The 25,207-nt window shown below is 48.0% G+C and overlaps 1 protein-coding gene across 2 annotated transcripts; it reads right to left on the bottom strand.

Annotated features, from left to right (window-relative positions):
• Window positions 1-55: 55 nt before the first annotated feature.
• Window positions 56-12,652, bottom strand: DDB2 (damage specific DNA binding protein 2). Of its 2 annotated transcripts, none has more exons than XM_031943959.1 (11): window positions 12,415-12,652; window positions 11,493-11,975; window positions 7,662-7,795; window positions 7,052-7,243; window positions 3,705-3,850; window positions 2,729-2,828; window positions 2,464-2,641; window positions 2,108-2,250; window positions 743-907; window positions 593-638; window positions 56-383 (listed from the first exon to the last, which is right to left on the bottom strand). In XM_031943959.1, exons 2-11 carry the CDS (start codon window positions 11,608-11,610, stop codon window positions 241-243), a joined length of 1,365 nt encoding a protein of 454 aa, XP_031799819.1. In that variant the 5' UTR covers window positions 11,611-11,975; window positions 12,415-12,652; the 3' UTR covers window positions 56-240. The 2 variants fall into 2 exon arrangements, with proteins under 2 accessions (XP_031799819.1, XP_031799818.1); XM_031943958.1 differs by having other exon boundaries at window positions 12,389-12,446.
• Between the last annotated feature and the right edge of the window lie 12,555 nt (window positions 12,653-25,207).

Below are 25,207 nucleotides of genomic sequence, written 5' to 3'. Positions count from 1 at the left end.
TTGTGGGGAGACAAGCGGCCTCTCCTTCCGCCAGGCTGTGGCCAAAGAACTCAGACTTCCAAAGTGGATAGAACTTTATTAATAATGAGATAACCCAAATTAAACTTCCAGCCCCTTAGCCAGACTCGGGGGAGGAGCCCTCCAGGCATCCAGGGCAAAGAGCCTTGGCCTGAGGGGGCCCCGGGGCCTTCTCTGGTGCTTACATGCTCTTCTGGGCCCAGGTCCTGCCGCCTTCACTGGCTAGTTCTGGCCCGGTCGGTTCCGAGGGGAGGGCTGGTGAACCGAGCGGCCCCTCCCCAGACCGTGCTCATTCATTGCCTTCATCAGCCCCTCCTGCTTCCTGCGCACAACCTCCTGGGGGCTCCAGATGAGAATGTTGTAACCTGGGACAGGCGGGAAGCGCTCACTGCTCTCTGTCCCCCGGGGCCCTGGGACTGGCCCCCGGGAAGCTCAGGGGTCCTGAGGCCAGGCGAGGCCGGTGATAGAAACTGGCCAGCAGCACGTCCAGTGGCTATTTCTGGACAGACCGAGGGGGGGAGCTCAGGCCGGCAACTGCTGTCACTGAGCTGGGGCAGGAGACCTTTGTACTCACCCATCGCAGAGGCCAGGGTGTCCCCGATGGGATTAAACTTGTTTAGCTGCAAGGACGACAAGAAGAGTGGAGTGTGAGAGAAGGGAAGCTGCCGGGGGCAAGCCCGGGGACAGTCTCCACACCCCATTTCCAGCAAAACCCGGACCTCACCGAGATGATGCCAGAGCAGTCTGGGTCATAAAGCTGGCACGCCATCTTCCCTGAGTTTCCATCAAATACATCAATTGTCCGAGGCTCATGAGGGGTGAATCCTGCAAAGTTGGGGTCTGGATAGCGGCCCACCACGATGAGGTCAAAACGGGGATGCCACGTTGCCTGGGAGAGGAGGACAGGTGGTGATGGGAGGTCCCAGAATGCTGGACCCTCAGCGGGCCTGGCAGCCAGGTGATTTGATGGGGAGAAGACAGACAGAGGTGCCTGGAAGGGCCAAGGAGAGGGGCGGGGCGAAGCGGAGCGAGCCTCAGACAAGGTGGACTCTGCCAGGTTGCTTTGCCAGCTGTGGGCCCCTCCCTCTGCTGTGAGTTGGTGTGGAAGGGGGTGTGTACAAACTGATTTAGTCCAACCGCTAGGAAAGGCCTGAAGGGTAGGTAGGGGGGTGGCCACAGGCAAACCTGTAGTACGGATCGATGTTCACAATCACCTAAAACAAAACTGAAATCTAGAATTAGGGGGGATCGAGAATCTCTGTACAAGCAAAGACTCACGTGCTAAATATGTGGAGACACAAAGTCTAGTGAGGATGCCTGGAAAGGCAGGGACGAGGTAGGCCAAAAACAGGAAGACGTCACAAATCCTCCTTTTGAAAAGGAGAAGTGGCGCGCGTGATGCTGGGAGCAGGTCACCTGCTCTGGGCAGGTCTGCTTGCCAGAGTGGCCAGCAACAAGCCCGGAAGCACACAAGCCATGTGGCCCAAGGGCCTGGAGATACCTCCATGAAGCTTAGATTTGGCCCAAACCAACCAAGAACTCCGTGGGTCCGTGGGAAAGGGTACAAGGCTATCCACAAACTGCTCTGAGAGGCTCTCGATAGCGTGAGGAGCAGAGGGCCTGGCTTGGCGCGGTGGTCTCGGCGAACAAAAGGCCAAGCTCATGTTTCTGAGAAAATCCTGCCAAGGATCAGGGGGAAGCCAAGAGCGGTTACCCAGAACTCTCACGCTGGGCATCTGGGAACCCAGGAGGAGCCAGTGCCGGGCATGGGGTTGGGCTAAGTAACTGTGCAGGGAGACTGCAAACTTCCTTTTAGATGGCGCAAGATTGTTGGGAAGAGCCACATATGGAGGGCGGGACTGGGAAGAACAGTTTTCAGCATACAGTACCTGAGCAGTCACCGGAACCAGGTGAGGGAGCTCTGAGACAATCCTGAGAGAGGGCCCCCGGAGAAAACAAGGAGGGACAGGAGTGTGGCTGCCCAAGGAGAGGGTTCCGGAAGATGACCTTGGCGGATGTTGGAAGGGCAGTTCTGACCAGAACCTTGCCATGAGGTCGATTCCTGGGCCAAAGGCCTCCTGCTACTCACCTTGATGGGCGTGAGGTGCTGGAAGTGGCGATGCGGGTGAGCAATGAGATGCTGGGGGCATGCCCAGTGGGAGGCAGAATACACCCGGATCTCGCTGTGCTGGTCTGTGGTCAGGAGTTTGGTCCCGTCTGGACTGAAATAAGCTGGACAAGTAGAAGTCCCCTCAGTGCCGGGCCTAGGTACCCTCAGACTGGCTCTCTCCCTTCCACCCTCTGCTCGGTCCCCAAGTGAAAATTGTGCAGGAGCACTCTGGGAAGCTCATCTCATGCCGCTGAATTCAAGAGCCCTGAGAATGGCTTGCTACCATCCCTGCAGAATGGGAGTGAGCCCAGCTCCCTCCCTCCCTCCCCTCACACCTGCACTGACAGCACGCTCATGAGGCATCCAGTGGAGGAAGGACGACTTCCCTCTGATCTGGCGCAGGTCCCAGATTTTCACCGTCTGGTCCACCGAGGCTGTGGCCAGCAGCCAGTCACAGAGAGGATTCAAAGACACATGGGTCACCTTCTTTTTGTGGAGCCTGAGATTCCAGATCTGCAGAGAAAAAGGGCTCAGCTCAAGTGGCAGGCGCTAAGGACAGAAGAGGGAGGGAGCCAGCGTTCTGAGTTCCAAGGAACGAACCTCTTTGCCGTCCATGTTCAGCAAGATCACGTTGCCCATACTATCTCCAGTGGCCACCACACGACTTTTGACAGACACATCCACACTAGTGTACCAGTAGCTGGAGGAGAAATGGGATCGCGTTTCTTCCCCACAGCCCCAGCACCGTCACTGAGATGTGGCAGATGGGCCAGGACTGAGCATGTGATGCTGCCGTGGCTGCTGGGGCCTGGAGGCAGCTCACTCCCCTCCCCACCCCCAGTGGCAGAAGGAAAGCCAAGAGGAGAAGCCTCCGGGGGACTCGGGAGACAGAGACTCTGGAGGCCCCCACCTGCCTCTTGGCTCCTCCAAGAGACAGGAAAGGAGAGAGCTTGCCGCTCTGCTCGGGCACCTCAGACCCTTGGGGCTAAGGCTATGGGTCACTGCTCCCAGTCTGCCAGGCGGCTGAGAGTCCCAATGGGACCTGAGGCCGGGGGCTGCAGCCCTGACCTGACCACCCGTCGGGCAGTAATCCATGACGGGGAGTGACCCCGAGAACTCCTCCCTCCTACAACTGACACCACACACAGGCCCTGGTCTAGCTTCCAGCCCCCAAGAGACACAGGGATGCTCCATGACCAGGGACTTTTGCTGGATGGACCAGAAAGGCAGACCCCAGGCGTAGGCCTCAAACGTCCAGGGCTAGGCCCCGCTCGCTCTTTCTGAGTCAGACAGGCAGCCCAGCCATTCTCCTCCCTGAGTCACATTGAGAGGAACGGGGATGTCTCCAGGGAAGAGCAAGTTTCTGGCCATTTCCTTTGGAACAATCCACGCTACCGAGCAAAGGCTTGCCACTCAGTCCTGGTCCCTGAAGGGACCCCTCACGCTGGAAGGACTAAAAGGCCCCGGAGCAAGAAAATGCCCATAGCTTTTTCTATGCCCCAGAGGAAGGGAAAGGGGAAGTGGGTGCTCCCTTTGGATCTCGGAAGCCCCTCTGCCTTGATAGGCGGCTGCTTACTCCCAGGTGTTTGTGCTGGTAAAGACTGTAATTGTGTTGCCCAGGAAGTCCTTGAGGCTGGTGGTACCCGCCACTGAGGAAATGAACAGCTGATTGGTATTGAGAGGGTTAAACTTCATGCTTGTGATGCTGCCTCCAGCTCCAATCTGAAAGAAGAAAATCACAAGGAGCTCCTGAGCCATTTCTTGCCTCCAGAAAAGCCAGTCAGGCCCCGAGGTCCAGCCAACACCAGCAGAGGCTCCAAGTTCACAAGCCAAGGAAGTTCAGAGTCGGGCTGGCTTCAGGAGCTTCGGCTGGAAGGATGGGGATGAGCAACGCTGAGTCTCCTGGATCTTCCATTGAGCCTTTCTCCCCTTCCCAGCCTTCCCCAGGCTGCTGCCCAGCTGCCCAGTCCAACTCAGCCCCTTCAAGGACTGCTCATCTGGCACCCTCACACTACATTCAACCAATTCCTCCCAGCCCTGGCCTGGCTAGCACTGCAGGAATCTGCTGCCTCTTAGGTACGAGGCAGACTGGGATCTTGTCCCTCCTTGTCAGGAGGGCCCACGGGGGGCAGAGCCTAGAGTGGCGGAATGAAACTCAAAAAGAAATCACAGCTAGCAGCATATGGACTTGGAAAACCACAAAACATCATCCATGTTGTCTTTTTGTTTGGTTAAACATTTCCTGATTCCATTTGAATCTGGTTCAGGGAGTTAAGCTGGACTGGGCCTGAGCACTAAGACACCCTACGCTAGGCCCAGCTCCCTTAATCGCTAGTCACCCAGCCTCGGGCCAGAGGCAGCCTGAGTCAGTTTCCTCTGCCCAGCTTGTGCTTGTGCCAACCAAAGGAGCGAGGGCCTGGGTGGGAAGAGCAAAGCCTTTGTAAACAGCGGGCACTGTTAGGATCCTCTGCCTCTCCTAGCCAGGGACATGGGTCAGTAGCCAGCTCCCACAGGGCCACATCAGACTGATCATCTGCTTAGGAGATAAAAGAATTGGAGGGAAAAAAGAACAAGCATTTCTCAAGCACCTACTGTGTGCAACTACCGGGCTAAGCACTCTGGGTAGCAACTCCTTGCCAGCAACCCTGTGAGAGAGGTGCCATTATTACCCCGCATAATGGAGGAGCAATCAGAGGCAGAAGGAGGTTAACTGCCATAGCTAAGATCAGCTGAGATCAACCCAAAAGTCGGGTCTGCCCAAGTCCAAGCCCAGAGCCCTGTCAAACACTGGGGCTCCCCCACCGTGGGATGATCTGCCACAACTCTGGTTGTACCCGTCCCCAGCCCAGGGCCTGAAGGGGAGAACGTCCCCGGCACCAGGGCCAGTTCCCTGAAGGACAACCTTCAGAAGCCGTGTGCTCACTGGGAGGGAGATGTGTCTCCTGGCCCCCCAAAACTGAGTACAAGGGGGCTTTAGAGAAAGAGAAGCAGTATCCAAGAGAGACAGGATAAAGAAAGGACTGCAAATCCCCAGTCTCACCCAGGCAGAGAAGCCACCTCCCACCAGGTCCCTTGATTACTAGGGCCTCTACCTCTAGAAACTGCTAAGTTCAAACTCCCCAGGTGAGATCTAAGGTGAGATCTGAGATCATTTTCTTCTCCACTGAGTTGAGATTTTATCTCCCAAAGAGCTTATTTACTCTTGGGTAACTTCCCTATGTCTATTTACAAAAACATTTGCATAAATAGGACCTTGTTTGTATAGAAGTATTAGTGAGAAGGAGCTACTTACAAAGTTAGCCAATTCCCCCTCCCCAGGGATCAAGAAAAGTGCTTTTATTCTTAACTCCTTGAAGGGGGTGGGTGGGGGTGCTGGTGCTTTTTTAGGAGTTCAGAATAAATCGTCTCTTATGGGATGTGTAGTAGATGGAGCCCTGGGCCAAATCCTCCATGGGGCTGGCTGTGGCCTTTCCTGACCCACCCTGGCTAAACTACTTCTTGGCTCCCTGGGTGCAGCCAAAGGTGGAAATCCTCCCTGGAGACAGGCCAGATCCTCCATCAGATATCTCCCCATGCCACAAGCAAGCCAAACGCCCTCCGTGAGACAGTCCATCATGTAGAAGCCTGCCTGCTGAAGGTTTTCACACTAATTCCCAACTATTTCTTTGGAGAGAATAGGCTGGGAGTTTGGTTTTTTCCTGTTTTTACTAAGCATTGGAATTTTAGGTGTGGTTCTGGAGTTTCAAGGTGTTTTTTGGTCTCTGGCTTGTCTCAGGGTCTTCTTCTAAGACTTGGTAGCTCAGGAGTGATTTTAAAACAAATTGTTCTAGGCTCTAGTCCCTACCTTAAAGTGGTGAGGGCTGGGGCTGTGCCAGGAAGGGGAGGAGCATCCAGCTTCCCCTCCCCCCCCCCCCCCAGTCCTCTCCTGCCTTCAGGTTTAGCTTGGCTGGGATTACAAGTGCCTGCCACTCAAACATGGGCACAGGTTCCAAATAAGGCCCAAGGGCCACCCAAAACTCTAGGTCAGGAGGAACCAGACTCAAATGTTAACTAAGAAATGTTTAACAAAACAAATAAAATACAACATAGATAATGACAATTTGTGGTTTTCTAAGCTTTCTGTGGCCTATAGGGATTTGTTTCTATTAGAATTTGATACCCCAGTTCTAGGGACATGGTGCTTGCTTTTAGGGATTTAGGAAAAAAAATACTTTCGCTGATTGCTAAGTAACAGTCAGCTTCCTCTCTCTGGCTTAATACCGGAGCACCCAATCCTGATACCAAAAACCAGACAGCGAGGGGAGACTCTAAGGCTGCAGGGCCTGGGAATCAAGGAGCGTGGGGAGATGGAGATGGAAGGTGACCTGAGACTGCCTGGGCAGTACCAGGATTATGGTTCTAGGCCCGTCCCTCCCTTTCTCTCTCTCTTCAGCTGCCCCTGTCCAATGCAGTCCTAGTCTTAGACATGGGAAACTCCCTTTTATTACACTAGGAGGAGTCTGTCTTCCCTTTCAAGGCTCAGCCCCCGATCTACTGCCTGCCCAGCAGCCCCTGTTCTGAAGTCCTGTCTGTCCTTTGTAACAGGCAGATCCCCAAGGGAGCCTAGCTTAGCTTTTCCCACATTAAAGTCATTCAAACATTCAGATCCTTTGTCTTTCCTGGGCTTCCCAGAGGATACCCGGGCTTGATTTCCAGAAGCCATCACAGATTTTTAAATACTAATGTCCCCAAGTTAAGCCTTTGTCACCTCTGCCCTCCCAGGCACCTTCAGCATCCAATCTCTATTTGAGGAGGGGGTTTTCCCTCCAGCCCAACTTGCTCACCCATTTCTTAAGAAACCCTCCCCAGTGCCTCACGCATCAGAAAAGCCAAAGCATGGACCAGGTAAAAGACTCCCATTCAAAGTCAAGCCCAGGAACTCACCCCTTTAATGAAGTAGGTTTTATCCAGTACTTCATAGTCCCAAAGGATGATGTCTCCTCCCTTAGAGCCCACAGCCAGAGTGCTGGGGTGAGTTGGGTGCCATTCCAGGCAGGTTGTTCTCCGATCAAAGGGACTGGCTGTGCGGAAAAGTCGGTAAGATCCCAGAGAGTGCAAAAAGACCTTCTGAAGACACTGGTGGCAGAGAGAAGAAGCGGGTTCAGACATTCACATCCACACCCAGTTCCAAGCATCCCCCCCTCTACAACTGGCTCTATTGTGACTGTCACCCCGCTACTGAGCACGCAGAATTGATCTTCTCGGCTTTGAGCCAGTTAATCACCTGGAATTACGACTGGGAAGAAACTCCAACCAAGTCACCAGGCGGATCACCAATACGAGCCACAGCCCGTTACAGGTAGGCCACGGTCCTCCCCTCCCTGACTAAGAGGCTGGTTACTTGGCTCAGGGTAAAGTCAGAAAAATCTGACCCCTGCCCTCAACATGCAAACCACCTCAAGTGGGCTATCCCCTAATTTGTCACCACAAGAGCAGCCAAGGCTGAAGGGCCCTACACCCACCCCCTTGAGTGTTCATTTTCAAGAGATCTTACCTGATGGAATGATGGCTGAGGAGCTCCCAGGATATGTTGGTGCAGAGCCCAAATGATGCTATAAGGGGATTCCCTCTGACCAATCAATGCACGCTGTTTCCAGCCTACCCCAGCACCATCCCCTTTGCCAGAGCCTGCCAAGCACAAGAGATAAGTGTTTCTCCCTGTTCCCCAACCTATCATCTTCCCCCAGTACAAGGAAAAGGAAGCGGACTTCGCTTCTGAAAGCAGCAAAATAAATAAATAGAGGGAATGAGAGAAGCCGAAGAGATATGACCCCAGTTTTACAGTGGGCCAACATCACTTCTACCCATTGTGACCACACACTCACTACCTGTCGGGGCTGCTCCATGTTACTCTTAACCTTAACCTAGTAAGTGGATACAGAAAGTAGGAAATACCCCACTTAGGGCAGCAATTCTGAATTAAAACCAAAAGATGATCGAATTATGGATGTCTGAGACAGGGAAAATAAGGAATAGGAGTTGCCTTGTGGGGTTTCTAAAATCACTCTCAGTAAGCTCTCTGAGGTAACGGTGGGCTTCAGATGACAACTTTTAATCCAGAATAGTGCATGATATCAAAGCTAAAAAGCACCCCCCCCCATACACACACACCAAGTGGCTCATTTCTAAGCACAGAAGTTAGACCCTGAGGGAAATGTTTGTTAGTTTTAGTGCTTTCCATTCCAAAAGATCAAGCTGACCCAAAGGTCATCATGGCCACAAATCACCATGGAAATTTTGGCAGCTATCAACAGTTTGGGAGTTGCTCCAGGGGGCCAAGTCCACTGTAATCTGCCGCTGGAATGGTTTTAAACACTGCCATAAGCTCCAAGGCCACCATAGTCATAGCTCCATACGACATAGGAAGTGTCTTACATATAATAAATGCTTAATTCTTGTCAGACCGAATAGTGATCTGGAAGCAAATGGCTAGGAATCTGCCAGTTCTAAATCCCAGCGAGCCATCCGAAAATGGTAGGAAAAATTCTGATATTCAGGCAGAACAGGAAAACCTATCAGCCATCATCCTTAGCATCAAAATTCCATGAAATCAAAGGGCTCTTAATGAAGAACGCTAAGCCGTGGCCAACAACCCATTTGCTTCCACCAGTATTCAACAGGATAAAATTCCTGGCACAACATGGTATTGGGAAATGCTCAGGAGTTTTTTGAAAGGGAAGGTAACCCGCCTCTTGGTTCAGCCAAGACCAGGCCTAGAAGAGGAGGTTGAAAAGAACTGCTAGGAAGCACAGCCGCCCCCCCCCCCCAAATGCATGTTCCCAAGCTGGTTTCCGGAAGAAGCTTTCCCTAAGACCACTGCAAGAGCTCCAGACTGGACATTCGAGGCTCAGGATGGGAACTACAGCTGATGCTCAAGGCCCGGGTGACCCCTTCTTGGGCCTAGTTGGCCTAAATGACCTCCAAGCTGTTCTCCAGCTCTGATGTTCTAAGTTGTCTCCCACTTCTCACAGGCCCCCTCCTTGTGTCATTCCAGCTGTTTCCCACTCCCTCCCTTCTGGTCCTCAGTGACCTCAGCCCTGCCCCATGTGGTCCTCGTCCTGCTCCGCTTTGCCCTCCCAGCCCCGTCACTTGCTTTCATCTTGCCATACCTGTGACATCCCAGCTCCCCCACAAGGCCCACACAAGGCCTCCTCCAGTTCTCCCAACTCCCTCCTCTCCTGGAGTACCCTTTCTGGCTCGGTCCTCCCCCACTCCCCACTCAGCAACACCTCTCCTCCACCCAGGCTCTGGTAAGACCTTGAGTCCAGGAATCAGCTCACGGATGTCCTTTTCTCCCCTCCCCGCCTTGCCCTCATACTTATCAGGGATCAACCCCAGCTCCTGATGCTCACCCCTTTGTGCTCAACCACACACAGCAGGTCGTGGCCACAACACACAATGCCCCAATTCCCCTTGGAGGCCGTGTGCCTTTTCATCTCTGCCTCTGCACTACACCTCTCCATCTTGATGCTGTGACTTCCAGTCACTCCACCCAGCTCTAGCCCCCTCCAGCCCCTTAGCCCTTCTCCCTCTTGTCCTCTTGCTGCTCCCACCATCTGCCTTTTCTGCTCCTACTCGTGGGCTGAACAAACACCTCTGGAAATCACACAACTACCCTGGCTGGGTGAGCTACAAACTTGCCTATCTAATCACATCTGGGGCCTCAGTGCTTCAGAGAAGCCCATTCTTCCCACTCCATCCCTATCTATACTAAATGTTACAAACCATCTCCCTCTACCTCCAGAGGACCTTGACCTCCTACTTTACAGAGAAAAATAAAGATATGAGCTGATAACTTGAGGGGACAGCAGGGTCAAGGGAAAGATAAGTGGGAGGGGGGGTGTATATGGAAGAAGAATAAAAAAGCAGCCCTTGTAGGAAAATAAGTAAATTCCTTCTCTATTTTCTTCCCCTCTACACATTCTGCCTTTTCATGCTTGGAATTATATCCCTCCTCAACTCAAAATACACTTCATAAATGCTTGTTAACCCATTGACTTCCTCCAAACTTCCTCATTTCTTTTGAGGTCCCAGCTTCTCTTCCACCCACCGGTGACTGACTCACCCTCAGTCATCTGTGGTTCGGCCCCTCAGCAGGTGCAAAGTTTAGCCCACTGTACACACAGATCATCTCTGGCACCCTTTCCCTCCACACAAAACTATTACTACAATAGCCTCCTGTTTTCTTTGTCCCTTTCTCTCATCCATCCTGTTCTATACATTTAAACTAAAATAACCTTCCTAATGCACAGGTCTGACCCCGTCACTCTTTCCTGAATAATCTTCAAGACTCTCCTACTGGCTCTAAGACATAATACACAAGTTTTTCCAGTCCTTCACCACCTGGCTCTAAGCTGTTTCTTTTTTTCTATTTAATATATTTTTTTCAATTACATGTAAAAACAATTTTTAACATGATTTTTTTAAAAAATTGAGCTCTGAGTCCCTCTCCCTCCCTTCCTACATCAATAAGCAATCTGATACTGGTTATACATGTGCAGTCATAGGAAATATTTCTAAACTCCCGGCACTACTCCCCTTTCCCCCCTCTACTCCAGCCCAGGGCTTCTTAAACTGTGATTCTCAATCCCCTACTGGGGGAGGGGGAGTCTCATAACTGAACGTACAAGTCACCAAGTTGTGATTTGTAACCAGTACGTGTTGGATCCGTTTGCCTATTTTACATATACTCGGGGTCAAGTAAAAATTTCTCAGGCAAAAAGGGGTCGTGAACGGAAGTTTAAGAAGCCCTGTTCTAGCCCAATGGGAGTTCACACATGATACTGTCTCCTCTTGGCTTTGCAAGGTGGTTCCCTCATTCCTGAGAATGTACTTATTCTCTCACAAAAACTTTCTGGATTTTTGGTCCAGGATCCTTTTAAATTCGTTAAAAAAAAAAAAAAAAAAAAAAAAAGACCCCTTCCCTCCAGGTTTGGTTGGTGTGAATGACATTTATCTCGGTATGACGGGCAGTGTGGCCTTCCGGCCGCTCTGGGGCGGAACCCCCGGACTGAACCCTGCCTCGTCCGGAGCTCGGCTCCCTCTGTACGCCCAGGGGGACTGACGGGCGCCGGCCCGGACTTTGGGGCGCCCCCTGGGGCAGGAAGTCCGCCCCCAACCGCGGCTTCTCTCCCATCTACTCCGAGGCCCACGTGGCGCGCAGCCTCCCCGCGGAGAGACGGGAAGCAGCCTGAGGGCAGGCGGGGACTGCCCGGAGGCGGCGCCCGGCGCCTCCCGGCCGCCCGCCCTTCAGATCCCATCCCCCAACACGAGTTGGGGGCGGCGCCGGGGCGGGGGGGGGGGGGGGAGGGAAGGTCTGCGATACCCCGGGCTGGCGGCCGGCCTCTGCGGCCCGTGGTCCGCACACACCGCCTCTTGGCCGTGGGAGGCTCCGGGGCGGGGGCGCTCCTCTTGCCGAGGCCCGCCGGACGCTTGGGGGCCATCCTGCCAAAGCTCGCGGGGCGAGAGGGGCCCTGAGCAGCGGGTACAGGCCGCGCCGGACCAGGCTCCGAGGACAGCCCTCAGCGCCGGCCACTCGACAGCAACCCGATTCACACGCGCCGCGCTCGAACTAGCTTCCGCCCTTGGTTCCGCCCCCTTCCTCCGGAGGCCCAGCCCTTTCGGGGGGGGGGGGGAGCCGGCGAGCCGGAAAAGGCCAATGCCTAGCGGTGGGACTGGGATAAAAACAACCGCGGATGGCGCTTGCGCACTGCGCGCTCAGCCACCCGTCTAGGCCAGGAATCAAGATGGTCGTCGACGCGTTTCGTTGGCGATTCTGAAGCCGCTTCAACCGCGCCCTTTGCCAGGCCTAAGGAAGACAACAACATCAGAAGCCAATCAGAACACCGACCCCTGCTCTGAGGCTTCTAATTGGTTAAAAATCCTTCTTCTGTTTGAGGATTGGCCAATTCGTCCAGCCGTTGCTGCGGAGGGCGGGTGCAAGGGAGAGGCGGCTCTCTGTTACCATAGTAACAGCGGCCTCGACCCTCGGTCTCTAGCACCGGCGGGACTCCGCTCTTTTCCCCAGCGTACACCGCAGCCTCTTCGGTTACTGGCCAGTAGCCTTGGGCTCCGTCCCGACAGCTGGGAGTCCGGGCAGGCTGAGAGGGAGGCCGCTGGGGAGAGCCCACCCCCGTAAGCCTGGCGCGGCTCCTTGCATCCGGGACCTCAGCTGGGTTCCGCGTGCCCCCCCCCCCCCCCGCCAAAAAAAAAAAAAATTACAGTCTTTCTGACTCTCCCTGTGAGACCTTGGGCTTCCCTGGCCCGGGCAGATCGAGACACGTGCACCACACGTCCGCTTGGATCCCTCCAGCTCCACGTCTTTGCCCCTCGAAGGCTGGTTTCCCTTTTGTCTTTTTGCGGCCGGCGCTAAGCACACAGAAGGTGCTTAATAAATGCTCGGGAGGCCGAGAGAGCCGGGGACGCGTGGGACGGTCCATTTAAGGCTGGCCCGACCTTGCTGGTCAGGTTGTGTTGCAAAGACAGACACCGCCCCCCCCCACCCCCACCCCCATCCCCGCGCTCCCCTGCTACAGGAGGGAGACAGCTTGAAAATAAGTAAGAAATAAACAGGACTGAGCCGGACTGCGCCAAAGATGATCAATGCGCCACAAACCCCTCCCCCCCTCTCCCCGCCCCCCCAGTCCTCTCCAGCCCCGCCCGCGCCTTCTCCGCCCGTTCCGTTCTTGGGCCCCCCCAGCCCCACCCAGAGGCTCCCTCGGTGACAGCCCCTTTCACGTTCTTGGGAGCATCCCGAGTGCTACAACCTAGATGATAAAGAATTTATAATCTGAAAATATCTAACTTTTAAAGAACACTGTCCCCAATATTTCGATTACATGCCGTCTTTTTGTTCCTAACTTTTGAGAGATGGGAAGGGGAAGGATTTAACCAAAACATCTTAGTATCGCTTCTTTCTTATATGAACGAAAAATTGTTTTTCTTTTTGCTTTTACTGTCTTTAATGTACTTAAACTGCATTTTCTTTGCTAAATATAAATTTTCATCAAATTTCAAAAAAAAAGAAAAAGAAAAATGACTTTTACCAGCTGAACAGTGGAGAGATTAAATTGGGAAGAAGAGACTTGAGGTTGGAAGACTAAAAAGAAGGTTATTGCCATAGTCCAAGCAAGAGGTGATAAATGAACTAAACATGGCAGGATTTGGCAAGGGACTGGACCGTTAGGCTGAGTCTAAGCAAGCAGGCAAGGATGGCCAGTTTTAAAGTCTTGGTGACCGTGAAAATGATGATGCTCTCAACAATTCTGGGTATTTAGAAAGAGGAGAATTGGAGGAGAAAGTTAAATTTTGGTTTGGACATGTTGAATTTGAGATATTCAATTCGAAACACTTGACAGCTGTGTGATCTTAGGGAAGTCATTTAGCCCTGACTGCCAGCAAATGAAGAAACCCAAAAGGCCGTTAGTGATGCAGAACTATAGCTCGGGAGAGAGACCAGGACTGCTTCAGGAATGATCAGAGAATGAATGAAAGCAGTGACTGAGGAAGGACTCCTGCCTGCTGATTCAAGTGGGCACGAGTCCAGAAGGAATCCAGGAGTTGTTGACCGCGACAAAGCCGTGTCCAGCAGAACCAGGAGAGCATTGTACACAGTAACAATGAGATTATCCGATGATAAAGTGGCTCTTTTCAATAAGGAGGTGATTCAGACCAGTTCTGATAGACGGGGGACTGATTGTGGATCTCAATATAGTATTTTCACCTTTTGTTTTTGTTTGCTTGCTTTTTCTTTCTCATTTTTTCTCTTTTTGATCTGATATTTGTGGAAATATGTATAGGAGAATGGCACATATTTAACAATTGGATTACTTGCTTTCTGGGGAGGGGGGTAGGAAGAAAGAGAAAAAATTTGAAGCAAAGGGGAATGTTGAAAACTATCTTTACATAGATTTTGAAAATAAAAACATTTAAAAATTTTTAAAAGTTAAACAATTAAAAAGTAAAGGGAAAAAATCTCAAACAACTGTGTAGATCCACCAATCTAGATAAAGAACAGCTATTATGTAAGAGGAAAAATAGCAGAAGTCCCCAGAAATTCAAAGGAGATGAATCCCAGAAATGGGGAAAACCCATGGCCTGAGATGACAACGTACAAATGTACAAAACACAGATACTAATGCTAAGGGGTAATAAATCTGATCTCATTTCAATTTTTTAATAAAGCTTTTTATTTTCAAAACATATCCATGGATAATTTTTCAACATTGACCCTTACAAAACCTCGTGTTCCAAATTAAAAAAAATTTCCGCCTTTCCCCCACCCCCTCCCCAAGAAGGTAAGTAATCCAAAATATGTTAAACATGTTAAAATATATGTTAAATCCAATATATTTATACAATAATCTTGCTGCACAAGAAACATCATGCTGTCATTTATTTCACTGAGACTTGATGGGATGAACCTCCTAACTGACACAAATATGGTTGTGGAAAGAAATTTCTTATTCAAAAGAGAGATGCTAGATAATGGGAAGCGGGGAGAGTGTTGGAATAGCATTGTTTATTAAGAATGTATATTCATGAAAAAAATCTAGGAACCATTGTGACAATATCTGAATACATTTGAATTAAATATTTGAATAAAAATCAAACAGGAGAATCAAAATCAACAATATCAAATTATAATCAATAATCAATAATGTCTAGGGTGTATTCCAGACGGCCTAGATTGAACAAGGAACTAGGTGAAGAGTTTGGGGAAATGATCATGGTCACATGATAGAATAGTGATGTGGGACTTCAAGTATCTGGACAGCTGATAGAGGGCTCTCTCTGATCAAGACTGAGGAGCTTGTAATTGATTAACTTTCCTTAACAATACTGTCATCCTTCAAAAGGGAGAAGAATCAATGAGCAGAACTTCTAGATCTGATTCTCCCCAAAAGGAGAAACTTTTGCTGAGGGGGGACTAATGAACCTTGAGGGGAAGGTCAACCACTTCATCTTGAAAGCTGTGATCCAGAAAAAAGGCCTGCTATAATATGGCCTATATACTAGATTTGGGGGAGGACGCATATCTAACAGTTCAGAAGGAGGCTAGTAGGATTCACATCCTATCATTCTTCCAAGGAAGTCAGTCTGGAGGGAGGGAAGGAGGTGGAATGATCTTGAAGAAACAAAAAGAAACAATTCTGAGGAGGAGAGAAAGGGGCGTATCCAAAGAGTAACATGGTTGCACATCAACCTAGATTTTTTCCTAAAGACACGTACAAAAGATTCTAGCAAGAACAAATGCCGTGATAAATTCCAAAGGATAGCACAGTCAGATAAGAATAAGTGTCAGGAGTGCTAAAATTCAGAATGAACTAAGGCGGCTGATGCAAGAGAAACACAAAATAAAAGGGTTTTAAAATGTACCATCTTGAAGGAAGGAGGATCAAAGAAGTAACACACTGTTCACTAACTGAAGACCAAAAAAAAAAAAAAGGCTCGATTGCACCTGTTCCTTGAATGATCTTTGGCCTGGAAAGGACAGAGTAAAAATAGCTAATGGGAGTGGATCCCCTAGATAAGCAGGGGTAGCTGTAGAGGACCTAGTTGCCTTCAGTGAGTTAGCTCAAGTTTCCCAGACTTAAAGTTAAGGACGTTCTTGGTGACTGAATGCACTGCAAATGGGAGATCTTTGAAAGATCTTGAAGAACATTTGAGATATCACCAGATCAGAAATAGACAAACGGCCCAATTTTCAAAAAAACAAGAGAATGGAGCCTGAAAATTTGACTTCAATTCTTGGCAAAATTCTAGAACATATTACTAAAAGGATGAATCAGTGGCCTTCTAGCAAAGGAAGAAAAGGGAAAAAACCGATATAATTTCATCAGGAAGAAATCATTATCACCCTAAGATCCTCTGGGGTTTTTAACCGTTTGAAGGTCATAGACCATTTTGGCAGTCAGTCCGGTGCAGCCTATGAACCCCTTCTCAACAGATTTTTTAAATGCATAAAACGAAATATATGAGATTATAAGTAAATTAGCTACAATGAAATTTAGTTATCAAACTATATTTCTTTTAAATTTTGTGGATCCCAGGTTAAGAACTCCTGCCATAGAGTGAAAGAGGGACTCATTGGAATGGTGGGTTCCTAGTTCAGCAACCCTAAGTTTGTTTCTCTTCTAAAGGAATCTAGACCACAGGGTGGCACTATCAGTCTGGGGATTGACTTTATTTCTGGAAAAAGGGAGTCCCCGAATGTCAGGGGTCTGTTCCATTGGCAATCTCAAATTCAGTGAGAAAGTCCAAATAACAGGGTAGCCATAAATGTGAGAGGCAGGAGAGGGAGAGAGTTATATTTGTTGCTAATGGGCTATCTGGGTTTAAGTGTTTCCTGCATTTTTGATGGGTTAAGTAAGTTCTGTAAGTCCATACATGTTTATAGACATACATACACAGACACAAAGACACATTTTATTTGGTAGCCAAAGGCAGCACCGAAACACTAATAATGAGGCAGAGTCACACCTCAGTCATTAGCCTTGCAACACAGCAGTGTCAGCTTCATTCCCGGTTCATGGGCGTCACATAACCCTTAACTGCCTTTGTCCAGAAGTAATAAGTCATCAAGCTAGCAGAATTAACAGAGATGTCCAAATCCATTGCTTTCTTAGGGCCTAGCTGTAGTTCCTTGCCCTTGTTCCTCTTATATTGAAATATGTGTGTACACACATTATGTACGTGTATCTGTGTATATCTCTGTGTGTATTTATACAAGTATTTTTTATATATATACCTTGAGTACTTATTTGGGATTTAGGACCCTGTGGCCCCCAAAGACATCTAGCCTATTTGTATTATTGTATATATATCTATATATTGTACTATGTATATTTTATATGTGTGTGTGTGTATCTCTTTTTCTCTCTCTCTCTATATATATAAGCAAGGCTCAAAAAGTATAAATGACTAGTTCAAACTCACACAGCTAGAGTCAGAAGCCACAGTCAATTCTTTCATCAGATTTTCTATCCCCAGTGCCATATACACTCCCTCTAGGAGTCACATTTCTCCAAGGAAATATGATGTGGGGAAAATATGAGCAAGATCAAACCAAATCTGGCCCCTGGAAGCCCAGAGCTTTCTGGGTCACAAGTTAAATAAGCAAAAACCTAACCATCAAGCTCTCCAAAAGTGTTATCAGTGACCTCAGGAAACAGTCCCCTCACTGGAGGTCCTGGAGAAGGCTGAAGGCTCCGGTGCTATGGAAGGCATTCTCCCACAGATAAGGGCATATTTAGCCATCCCTGTGCAAAGATTCCTCTGATAAGGGCGTTCCTGGGAGGAGAAAGCGGCCCACAGAATACCTATGAGAATCAGGATCGGGATGTCCCAGGAGCTCTCCTGCTGACCCCGCTGCCTAGAGGGTTTCCACACAGGCCGTCTCCCGGACAAAGGGAGCCCAGGGTTCTTGGACGCCCGTGACCTGGGAACAAAGCTGACCCTGCCCTGTGTAAGGCCGAGGTGTGACTGCCCCGTTCTTGGTGTTTCGGGGCCACCTTTGGATAGAATGAGAGTATCATAAAAGCAATTCATACAGAAGCTGCTGATAAGGGCAGATGAAGCTCTCGTGCTCACAGGCCATGAGTCCAATGGGACATCGTGACCCGGGCTCTGTCAGGTGATGACAAAATATGCTTGCTTGGTTGGGAAATTTGGTTGACAGTGACCCAAACACACAAACAGCCCCAAGCCAAAAGCCTCGGTCCCATTTCTGCTGTTGACCAGAGATGGAATCCAGGCAAATCTCATCTGTAAAATGAGGGGGTTACCCCGCGTGATCCTACACCCTTCCAGCTGTAATTTCTCTGGAATTCTGCAGAATCAGCAGAACCCTGGGATTGCTTTCTGCCTTGAGCTGACTAGCAAAGAGTTTCAACCGCTGGGGATCTTTTTCCTATGAATGTCAAACATTATCCATACATATATTGATAATAAAATTTAATTTTTTTTTACAAGGGAGATCTTTTTCCTGGTGCATGCTGATACATAATTCCAGTTTTTCTCAAGCTGCCTATTGACCCACGATGCTCTTTGCTGAGTCTGCAAAACCACCCATAAATTCATCTTCCAGTGTGTGTGCACAAAGTCATTGCATTCAGTGGTTTGCAAATGACTGCCTGGAGCATTTCTGACAGGGTTTGCAGTGAATTGAAATCGAGTAGTCTCTGGCTCCATGCTCTCTCTGTTTCCTGATTCCTGGTTATCATCTGTAAATGATTAAATCTGGCTCTGCCGTGTACTGTGGAGTGTTCATCGCAAATAGGCTGCATTGATTCCTGTCCTCAAGAAGTTCCTATTCTCAAGTCTATACATAGAACTATAATTTTAGATAGCTTTGGAACTTTCAAACACACAGCTGAGTGTGGGAAATGAGCCTCCGTACACATTAAGCTAGCTAGCTATTCTTGAAATACTGTAAGATGCCAGAAGATGCCAAAGGATGCCAGAAAACGCTTTTGGCCGAATCCTTGTTGCCTAGTGATACGGACTGTCCTGGTTAGATTAACTAAATATGGGTGTGTATGTATATATGCATTATGTATATATGCATAGTGTGTGGATAAATATGATGGGAGATTCTCTACAGTTTGATTTTCACATGTCAGAAAGACAATAAAAATGGCACGGGGGCAGAAACACGTTGTTTAATCATAGATATACTGGTGGATGATTTGCATATTAGGGGGCTTCGTGAAAACTCAGCTCCTCATTCTTTTGTAGTCTCTCCTCCCACTCCCCTTTCCACCGCCTTACTTTGGCCAGAGTCCACAGTATGACACGATGAGACTGGGAACCTGAGACAAGAGCTTGTCGAAAAGATTCCTACTCAAGCCCCTGCCCGAAAAAGGAAGCCGTGAAGCTTCTTGGCTTAGTAGTTGCAGAGTTTATTTAAAGACCGTCAGGCTAGGAGGTTGGGGGGGGCAGCAATATCTTGAAAAATATTGGCGATAAAGCCTGAAGGTTCTGCACATTGGGAATCACTCTCGTTCTGTAGGCTTGCCCAAGGTCCACGGGTCTGGGAGCACTTCATAATTACAGACCATCAAGACCCATCACAGAGATAGTGACATGTTGGATGATCCATTAGTCTGTAAGGAACCACGCTAGATGAAGAATACCAGTGAAGTTCTTTTGCTACTCTGAAGGATTCAGAGCATAATTATAATTTCTACCAAGTTTTCTATAAATTTTCAGGCATAACAGATGCCGACACCCCCAGGCTTGACTGCATATTGCCAAATATACTGAGCCTAAGAGAGCTTAGTACAGTGGGGAAATAAAATGGGTCTTAGATATGAACTCGTAGGGCTTTGTTCCCGTCAAGGTCTCGCTCTGTACTGCCCCGTATCAGCTCTGTGCATTGGCCAAGTTGCTGCGTTGCTTAGATTTCCTTTGTTTTCATTATACGTACCATGGCCTACCTCACAAAGTTCTTGTGGCTATCAACCACTCGGCATCCCTGTGTCCTTCCTTGGCCACCATTCTTTTTTTTTTTTTTTTTTTTTTTTTTAGTTAAAGCTTTTTATTTTCAAAACATATCCATGGATAATTTTTTTTTTTTAACATTGACCCTTACTTACAAGACCTTGTCTTCCAAATTTTCCCTTCCTTTCCCCCACCCCCTCCCCAAATGTCAAGTAATCCAGTATATGTTAAACATGTTAAAATAGATGTCAACTCCAATATATGTAAACATATTTATACAATTATCTTGCTGCACAAGAAAAATCAGATCAAAAAAAAAAAAAAAGAGAGAGAGAAAACAAAATGCAAGCAAACAACAAAAAGAGTGAAAATGCTATGTTGTGATCTACATTCAGTTCCCACAGTCCTCTCTCTGAGTGCAGATGGCTCTCTTCATCACAAGATCATGGAACTGGTCTTAGTCATCTAATTGTTGAAAAGGGTCATATCCATCAGAATTGATCATCATATAGTATTGTTGTTGAAGTATATAATGATCTCCTGGTCCTGCTCATTTCACTCAGCATCAGTTCATGTAAGTCTCTCCAGGCCTTTCTGAAATCATCCTGTTGGTCATTTCTTACAGAACAATAATATTCCATGATGTTCATATACCACAGTTTATTCAGCCATTCTCCAATTGATGGGAATCCACTCAGTTTCCAGTTTCTAGCCACTACAAATAGGGCTGCCACAAACATTTTGGCACATACGGGTCCTTTTCCCTTTTTTAAGATCTCTTTGGGATTAAAGCTCAATAGAAACACTAGAAACACTTAGAGCTGAGTCTTAAAGAAAGCCAAAGAAAGCCAAGAGTCAAAGGTGAGTAGGGAAGAGCGTCCTAAGCCTGGGAAGACACCATTGCACATTCTCCACAATCAGGAGGTGGAATGTCTTGTGTGAAGAACAGCAACAAGCCGGTGGAGCTGGATCCGAGAGGGGACTGACCTAGAGGAAGACAGGGAGGGTAAAAATGGCCAGATAATAAAGGGCTTTAAGGGCCCAAAGATCCTGGAGGTGATTGGGAGCCACTGGAGTTTATATCTACATGGGTGCATAGCATGGCCATATTTGGGCTTTAGGAACATCGACTTTGGCAGCTGAGTGGATGAAGAAATGGATTTCGGAAGAGACTTGAGGAGAGATGTCCCACCCCCAGGTTGCTGCTGTAGACTAGTTAGTCGTAGTTAAGGAGGCCTTTACCAAAGTCATGGCTGTGGAGGTAAAGAGAGATGTCATAAAAATCAAAAACGACAATATTTCGCTACATAATAAACAGATTGCTGTGTGCTCATCTTGTACTTCTATGTCATTTTAATTTGCTGTGGACATTTACTAGTCGACTTACAGAATGCCCCCCCTGCCTCAACCTCCCCTCATTGTACATTCTGATTAGTTACCATCATTGACCCTTTTTGTTGGTACGAGGCCGTTATCAGTGCCCAGGTGGTCCAGGGTTAGAACACTGGGCAGTCCTGCCCCTACCCTGCACTGAGAGATAAGACCTTACCAGCACTCAGATGTTCGGGGGGAACACCCAATCCTCAGTTGGGGCAGAGAAGGAATATCCTAGTTAACTAGTCAGTAGTTAGAGGGAATATCCTAGAGAAGTCCTTCTCCAATCCTTAACCAATGGAGTAATCATTGATAGTCCCTAGACTGCTTGATTTTTTCTCACTTTCCATGATGAGATCGGTTCTTCCATTCCACAGGGATGACCCACTCTCCTGCACGGGACTTCCTCTGGACACTGCCCCGATTTAGGTTTTGTGCCCCTTATCACTGGACCATTGGACCCACCACTGGCTGATACAAAGTGCTGCTGATAAAACTTCCCAGAAAGACTCTTGCAGTTGTCCCTTCCCAAAGGAATCCCAGTAAGCCGCCACACCCATGAATGTCTTACTTTAGTTCATTAGCTAATGTCCCAAGCTGGAACCAGGATTCCTGGCAGCTGCATTTCCACAGACAGAACTGGGCAGGGAGCTCCAGGGCCAGCCCCCTCCTCTCCAGAGAAAGCAGGGTGCGGGTCTCCCTAGAGAATTCTCACCTGTAATTCCTCGTACCTTATAAACGGTCACTCAAACTTGGGGCAATCCAGCGGGGTGGCCATCCTGATGACTGTGGCCACCATGATTCAGGATTCAAAGGCAAGGTCTCGACAAGGAAGCCTCATGTTTCAATGGGAGAGTTTCCTCTTATCTTCTTCCTTCCAGGAGTGCCAATTACCACACATTCTCAGGCAGGATTTCCTGTCCTCACTGAGGAGAACATGAGCCAGAGTCTGAAGTTCTTGCCTCAACAACAAGGGAATTCTCCTTCTATTCTTAATAGGATTAACAATCCCATAATATTAATGATTAATAATATAGTATTAATAATATTCTTAATTTTAGTTTCCCTCAGAGAAATATACTGTTTCAATTATTCTTTTAAATTAGGAACAAGGAACATAAAACTTGGTGTTATTTTTTAAACAATATTATATATATATAAATAAAACTCTCTCTCCATATATATATAAAATAATATATTCTTAAAACACACATCTTTCTGTATCTGCATATAATTGACACAATATTAACTATTTTTTCTATTCTATCTCTTAGATTCACAAACCAGACACTGGAAACAGTATGAGACTTCAGATACACTGTATCCCACTGGGAAGGAACTCATCACTTGGACTATTAGCAGTAGGATTGGCCCGATGGTCAGGCTTCTGAAAGGGATGGAAGCAAAAGCAAGTTTAGGATTGGGGGAAGTCACAGTATTGGATAGACTAAGGTTAGTGGGGGTTTTCTAGGGCATTCTCCCAATTATTCGAATGGGGAGAGGGTGTTCCCCCTCTGCCTCTGAGAATAGGGTGTTCCCCCTAAGCATCTAAATGGTGATAGGTCTTATCTCTGGATACAGGGTTGATACAAGACTGCCCAATGTTCTAACTTGGTCTTGACCATGTCTAACCACCTGTCTTGACAGTGGTGAAGAACTTGGTCTTCTGCCAAGGAACGGAGTATAGGATGGTGGCTAATGCAAATACACAACGAGGGAGATCAAGGCATGGGGGATTCAATAATCCACTTAGTAAATCTTCCCAGCAAATTAAAATTGCATCACAGTTCAGAGTCGCAGGGGGGACCCCAAAAGACAAAATGGAGTTTAAGAAGCGTCAAAGGATCACACAGATATTCTCACCACATGATATAATTCGGTTTCCTTTGAAATCCTTTGTAGTTTTATTTTAAGCATTTAAAAATACCAGAAAAGGGATTCTAGTCCTATTATCCATGAGAAAAGGTGTACTAGATTGTCAAAGGAGACTATGATATAGACCAAGTTTATAACTCTTGGTAAGAGAGAAAAGAAAAGATGAATTATTAGATTCTTCTGGATGGCGTAGTGAATAAAGTGCCAGCTCGAGTTTAAATCCAGCCTCAGACAATTAATACGTCCTAACTATGTGACCTTGGGCAAGTCACTTAATCCCAATTACCTCAGAAAAGAAGAAGAAAAAGAGAAAAAAGGAAAAAAAAAAGGAGTTATTAACCTAGAAACTCCTTGAGGGCAGAGGTTGTCTTGGATTGTCTGAAGCTAGGTTTCCAAAGAATGCCGATAATTCATTCCTCTGAAGCAGTGACATTATTCAATTCCAAACTGCATATTTCTATTGGGATGGAACCAATTACTATGTTTTACGTAAGAGAAATTATCCAAGGGGGAGTTATTACTTGCTCGTATTCCCCAGTGCTGGCCGCATAGTAAGCGCTTAATAAGTGCCTTTTTGTGGATGAATTCATCCATGGGATAATATTATAAAATACTTTCTTGAAAGCACTCCACAGACATAAGCTGTTATTATGGTCACTGGCTGACCATTTGCCAACATACCAAACCCCATTTCAGTCTCCAGACTCACAGTCCGGGGTTTGGGAACATGGGCAGATGGGAACATGGGAACATTGGGAACATGGGAAGATGGCAGCCCGTTGGCCATGGACCTGGAGAACCCCAGAGGCCGGAACAGACAATTGCCAATGACCAGATTGCACCATCCTGGAGCATGATTCAGTATTCTGATCCCTTCCCCCCTTACAATTCTTATGAGACTTGTATTCCAAGGTCTTAAACTGACAAGGAACAGCCAAAATAACCCAGAGGCAAGAATTCTCCATTTTACGACTTGCTATGGCTTGGAACTTCTTTGTGTAGCCCCTGAAGGTTTTCTGAATGCCCATGAAGCTCATACCTGGACTGAACCATGGGTACATGATGTCGGCAGGTTCTGGAGCACTCTAAATCGTTCCCTTGGACACGTTCCCAACCAGACACTATTGTCCCAATAAGCTGACCCGGAACCCTGTTTTGTTCTATACTTCTGCCATCAATCTGCTGTTCCTCAAGTCATTTTAACCTAAAAATAGATTCCTCTCTAGAAGTTTCAATGATTTTCAGGCCTTTTCCTAGGCAGGATTCCCTGTGATTTTGCTGAACACAAGCACTTCCCTTAATGACCCATTCTACATGTGTGTGTGTGGGGGGGATCGTGACAAATCCTGGAGTTTCCCCCCCTCAGATAATCAAATTGGGACAGATGGACTTAAATGTCTTGTATCTGTGTGTCCTACAAAAGTAATAACTCCCCCTTTTAAAGAAAATCAGATAAAAAACTTGAAAACTTGGCCCCTCAGCAGTCATTTCGGCCTGCACTGAGTTTAGGTTAGTGCCGAGACTGGATTTGAATTCAGGACCCCCTGACTCCCCATCTGGTGCTCAAGCCTCATATCCCCTACCTGCCCAAGGTTCCTCGCATTCCTGCCATTTGTGGAAAGAATACCGGGCCTGGGTCTCCTGGCCTTCAGGAACACAGAACTTCTGGGGATTTGTTTTGAAGTAGCCTTATGTGCTTTGTGCTCTGGGCACCTCAAAGGCAATTAAAATTAGGTGGAACCTGCCAGCTTCCAGTTGCCAGATTTGAACCCCAGGGAAATCAAATGTTTTCTACGCAGGAACCTGGGAAATGCTTTCCCTTGTGATCTTCCAGGTAACCCACCTGCTCCATTTCAAGGGCCTATTTTGGGGGGATAGTATCTCTAAATCTTTAGAGTTCTGGTAGCTTTTATTTTGAATAGTTTTAATGGGCTATCCATGCAGTTATTAATGGCTTACTCTGGAAATTCATTTCATTTTTCTCTTTTTTTCTATTTTCTGTGCAGGTGCCCAAAGGCCTCGGAAAGCGGTTTGAGAGCAAATTAAAAACCCATACAAATTCAGGGATTCTCCTGACAACTTGTTCCCCAACGTAATTAGCAAAGGCAAATAACCCTCTGATAGCAGATCAGATCCCTTATCGAGTTTTATTGGGCTGCAGTAAATTGAGGCATCAAGGGGAGGGATTTAACCCGGGGCGGGCGCACAGGGAGTGGGTGTTGAAACTGGGATTAGAACCCACATTCTGCAGGGAACACGCCCGCCCTGTGTGAGAAATCGGCCTCCGAGTCATCCGGGCCAGGGATTATTTGCAAACCTCCGCTGCGGAATGAAAGCAGAAACTGGGGG

Source organism: Sarcophilus harrisii, chromosome 6 (genome assembly GCF_902635505.1).
Source record: "Sarcophilus harrisii chromosome 6, mSarHar1.11, whole genome shotgun sequence".
In the NCBI taxonomy this organism is placed as follows: Eukaryota; Metazoa; Chordata; class Mammalia; order Dasyuromorphia; family Dasyuridae; genus Sarcophilus; species Sarcophilus harrisii.
Note: the sequence above shows the minus strand (reverse complement) of the source record. Positions and strands in the feature narration are given on the sequence as shown.